This window comes from Orycteropus afer, unplaced genomic scaffold (genome assembly GCF_000298275.1).
Source record: "Orycteropus afer afer isolate SDZICR_OR568_19922 unplaced genomic scaffold, OryAfe1.0 scaffold06858, whole genome shotgun sequence".
Taxonomy (NCBI): Eukaryota; Metazoa; Chordata; class Mammalia; order Tubulidentata; family Orycteropodidae; genus Orycteropus; species Orycteropus afer.
The window spans coordinates 1,222-5,895 of NW_006928445.1; the positions used below are offsets into that span (position 1 = coordinate 1,222).

At 51.7% G+C, this 4,674-nt stretch overlaps 1 protein-coding gene across 1 annotated transcript; it reads left to right on the plus strand.

Moving 5' to 3' along the window:
* Nucleotides 1-3: 3 nt before the first annotated feature.
* Nucleotides 4-4,669, plus strand: RSPO4 (R-spondin 4; the record flags this gene model as incomplete). Its single annotated transcript, XM_007959300.1, has 3 exons — nucleotides 4-133; nucleotides 827-967; nucleotides 4,614-4,669. Coding segments are annotated over 3 exons (327 nt in total), but the record flags the coding sequence as incomplete, so codon positions are not given.
* Nucleotides 4,670-4,674: the final 5 nt, after the last annotated feature.

Sequence of the window (4,674 nt, forward strand, 5' to 3'; positions counted from 1 at the left end):
GGCTGCTCCACCTGCCAGCAGAGACTCTTCCTGTTCATCCGCCGTGAGGGCATCCGCCAGTACGGCAAGTGCGTACATGACTGCCCCCCTGGTTACTTCGGCGTCCGCGGCCAGGAAGTCAACAGGTGCAAAAGTATGTGGCTCCACCCTGTCCTATGCTAGCACTGGGCTCCTGGCCCACATCCCACCAACTCACCCCAGTACAGCAATAGGGGAAGTGAATCTGAGCCCAGACTCTGAGTTGGTTGGTTCCAGGCTGGCTCTGCAACCCTGGGCAAGTTGGTGTCCTCTCTGGTTCAGAGTGTCAATGGGGCAGGAAACCTTTATTTCTACCATAGAAGTTTGCTGTGTGACCTTCAGCAAGTCATCCACCCTCTCTGATCCTAGCTCAAATGGGAAAAGCCATCCTAACATTTAATAATTTTCTCTGTGACTTGGAATAAATCATTACCATCTCTGAGTCTTGACTGAAATGGAGCGAGGGAATCTGCACTCCAAACTCAGATTTGCTACGCATCTTTGGGCAAGTCACTTGCCCTGTCTGAGCCTCAGCTCAAATAAGAAAGGGAATCCTGACTTTTAAATTAAAAGAGCCATGTTACCTTGGACATGTCACCTGCTCCTGCTGAGTCTCAGTTCAAATGAGAGAGTCCTTATAGGCCGCCTAGTTTGATTTTGGACAACTCTGGGCTTCAAAGGAGACACTGAGCTCCAACCCCATACTACAGAGCCTGGGGCTACTCAGGGTCCTCCCACCTCAGGCAGCCCCCATATAGCCCTGCCCCTAGAAGCCACCCTCACCAGGATGTTCCTGGCTCTGTTGCAGAATGTGGAGCCACGTGTGAGAACTGCTTCAGCCAGGACTTCTGCATCCGCTGCAAGAGGCGATTTTACCTGCACAAGGGGAAGTGCCTGCCCACCTGCCCACTGGGCACGGTGGCCCATCAGAACACACGGGAGTGCCAGGGTGAGTAGGGGCCTCCTTGCCCTGCCCAGCTCTGCCCCTTCCAGCCCCTCCCTGGTGCAGGAAAGCTACAAGAAGTCATAATAGAGTGTCACGTGTGATGGGAGACTCCATAATACCATGTCAGGTACCGGCACATAGTAAGTCTTCGGTGTACTGGAACCATCATAAACGCTATCACTGTTATGACTACTGCCAACACTAGCATCGGTATTGTTACTAAGGGAGACGGCAGGGTACAGAAGAAGAGCACTGCTTTAGGAATACAACAGACCTGGGTTTGAATCGCAAGTGTAAGATTTATCCATTAGTGACCTTGAGTTAGTCACTTAAACTCTCTGCCTTCAGTTCCTCCACTGACTCAGTTATGATAGAGCCTACCCCATGGGGGGTTGGTATGAGAATTAAATTACATAGTACAATGTCAGGTACTTACTAGAGTAACTATCACATACTAAGCACTCAATAAACACTCCAAACTCAGACTCACTGCCACGGAATCAATTCCAACTCATAGCGACCCCCATTGGGTTTCCAAGGCAGTAAATCTTTATAGAAGTAGATTGCCCCATCTTCCTTCCAGGAAGTGGCTGGTGGGTTTGAACTGCCAACCTTCTGGTTAACAGTCAAATGCCTTAGGTGCTGTGCCACCAGAACTCCTTCAATAAACGTTAGCTGTCATTATGACAGCTGCAGTGATTTTCTGGCCATTCTTCTTCTTTCTTCTCTGAGCTCCTCTTCCATGGTCTGTCCCTTACAGGAGGTCATGCCCCATCATTCTTGCCCAAACCATGACTTCTCTGCTCACACGTGACCTCTGGACTCACATTCCTGTTGCTGTCTCAGCCACATCCCTCCCCAAGCAGCAGACCTTGCCCTCTGGACACCTCCTTCCCACCCTCCCCACCCCCATCCTGGAGCTTCTTCCCGATTCCTTCTGTCAATCACCAGCTCCATGACTCATGGGGTGTTGTGTCCTACCGTTGATGCATCCCTCTCCCTCACCCTATATCCTATCCAACCCGTTCATCTGTTCACTCAAAAAATACTTACTGAGCACTCATTATCTGCCTGGCACTCTCCTCGGTGCTGGGGACTTATCAGTGACAGAAACCACACCAAATCCCTGCCCTTTCCGATGTGACATTTTGGTGGAGAGGCAGAAGAGAGACCCAAGAATAAGTACATAATGTGTCAGGTGGCTGAAAGAACTTTGGAGGGAAAAAAACAGACTAAAGCTCCCAAACCCAGCCTGTGCCTGTCCCGGCCTCACCCCCAACCACTGCCTTCTCGGTGCCCTCTGCCCATCACCCTGTCTCAGGTCTTACTCCTTCCAGCCCCACACTCCACTGCACAGCCAGAGTGGTTGGTTCAAAATAGCAACCTGATCATGGCCTTTCCGTGGCCCCCACTGCCCTCGGGTAGAGCCCTCCCAGGGCCTGTGCCAGCTGATCACCATCTGCTGGCCTGTCCACCCCTGCCATTTTGCTCTGCTGTCACTTGAGCTCTGGTGGAACAGTGCCTAAGGCATTTGACTGTTAACCAGAAGGTTCGTGGTTCAAACCCACCAGCCACTCCACGGAAGGAAGACAGGGCAATCTACTTCCATAAAGATTTACCCCCTCAGAAACCCAATGGGGGTGGTTCTGCATCAGAATCCGCTCAGTGGCAGTGGGTTTGATTGGGTTTTTGGTCATTCGAGCCAGTGCTCCAGCTTCCCAGGCTCCAGGCCTATGTCAAGGGCAAAGTCATCCCAGGGCTTTGCTGAGCTTATTCCACCTGGAGCACTTCTCCCTCCTGCCACCCCCTGTGCCCCACCAGCCTCTACCCCACCCCCACCCAGCTTAAAGACTCAACTCAGGAGTCTCCACCTCCAGGAAGCCCTCCCAGTTCCCCAGGCTGGCCTCTGGCCCCTCTGGGCTCCCACAGCCTCCTGTGCTCCCGCAGGACCGCACCGAGCACCCGGCTCTCCTTGCCTGTCTTCTCTGGTGGAAATGCTGGAGGCCGGCACAGGTCTGTCTTGTGCTGCTCCTCAGCACCCAGCACTGGGCCTGGCACATAGTAGCTGCTCCCCGATTCTTGTCCAATGAATGCATCTAGCAGAGGACCATTGTGCTGGGTCTGCAGACCTTTCTCTGAGCCCCACTGGATCTTGAACTTGCTGTGTTCTGTAAGCCCCTTGCCTTCTCTAGGCCTCAGTGTCGTGTCTTAATCTACAAATGGAGGTATAAAAGCTACCCCTAGTCTCGGCCTATCTCTCCAAACCAAAACCAAACTCACTGCCATTGAGTTAGTTCAACCCACAGTGACCCCTCCTTGGGTTTCCAAGGCGGTATCTCTATGGAAGTAGATTGCCCAGTCTTCCAAGGAATGGCTGGTAGGTTTGAACCACCAGCCTTCTGGTTAGCAGTCTAATGTCTTAGGTACTACACCACCAGGCCTGTCTCTCAGGACTCTTAAAGGAATCAAATGTGAAATGGACTCGCTTCCATGGATTGGCTCTCAGCCCAAAGGTAGAAAGACCTGCATGTGTAACACCTACCCCAGGGAGAGGCACCCACCTACCCTAGGGAGATGCCCCCCTTAGAACAACCAGCCATGAGACATCAGAGGGGCAGCATTCACACAGAGGGAAAGCTGGACAGACAGGAATGCATAGAGAAGAAGGACACAGGGAAGGGGTAATCAGAGGGAGGGGAGGGGAGGAGAGTTTTTATGGTTATGGATGGTAATCAGGACTGAAATAAAATGTGCATGAACTGTTGAATGTAAAGCAAATCTGCTGTGTACATTTGCACCCAAAGCACAATTTAAAAAGAAATATATCCCTATATAGATAAGTAGATAGACAGATAGATAGATATAGATAATTTTTTTTAAGTAGCTTGGGAGCTCTGGTAGCATAGTGGCTAAGGCACTTGACTGCTCACCAGATGGCTGGCAGTTCAAACCCATCAGCCAATCCTCCGAAGGAAGGTTGGGCAATCCTACTTCCGTAGTGATACTGCCTCGGAAACCCAAGGAAGGGTCGCTATGAGTCAGGGCTGACTCGAAGGCACATAACAACAACAACAACGAAGAGCTTTTTCATATCCATAACCTCATTTTTCTTCACCAAGGCACTGTGTAGATCCATCAGAGAAATGTCATAAAGTTCAACCCTCTTGTCCTGACCTGGAGAGCCTCTCCTGCCGACCTCCCAGCACCCCTACTGCCGCTGTCCTCCAGATCCTTCCCCTGTTACCCCTCTAGCCTCCCTGACCCTCAAACATGGTCTACTAGGCCCAGGGCTTTGCACCCATGTCTAGAATGTATTTCCTTCCATCAATGAACTCCTCTCTCTCTTGTGGGCTCAAATGTCACCTCCTCTAGGAAGCCTTCCCCCTCAAAGCCAGACAATCACTCTGGCTTCTGGCCTCCTGTAGTAGCAACCTGTGTCCACTTTCTTAGTGCTTCCATCCCAGGCTGTTAGAAACAGCTAATGAAATGTCTCTCCTCTGCCCCTTGTAAGAGACTCGGAGTTCCTTGCAGGTGAAGATGTGTCTTCAGGGAATTGAACCCCTCAGACTCCACCCTTGGGTCTGCAGGACACTCTGCTAGCTGACCTCGTCAATCCGTCAATCCGTCTGTCTCTCCCTTTGCCCCACAGAGGAGTGTGAGCTGGGCCCCTGGGGCAACTGGAGCCCCTGCACACACAACGGGAAGATCTG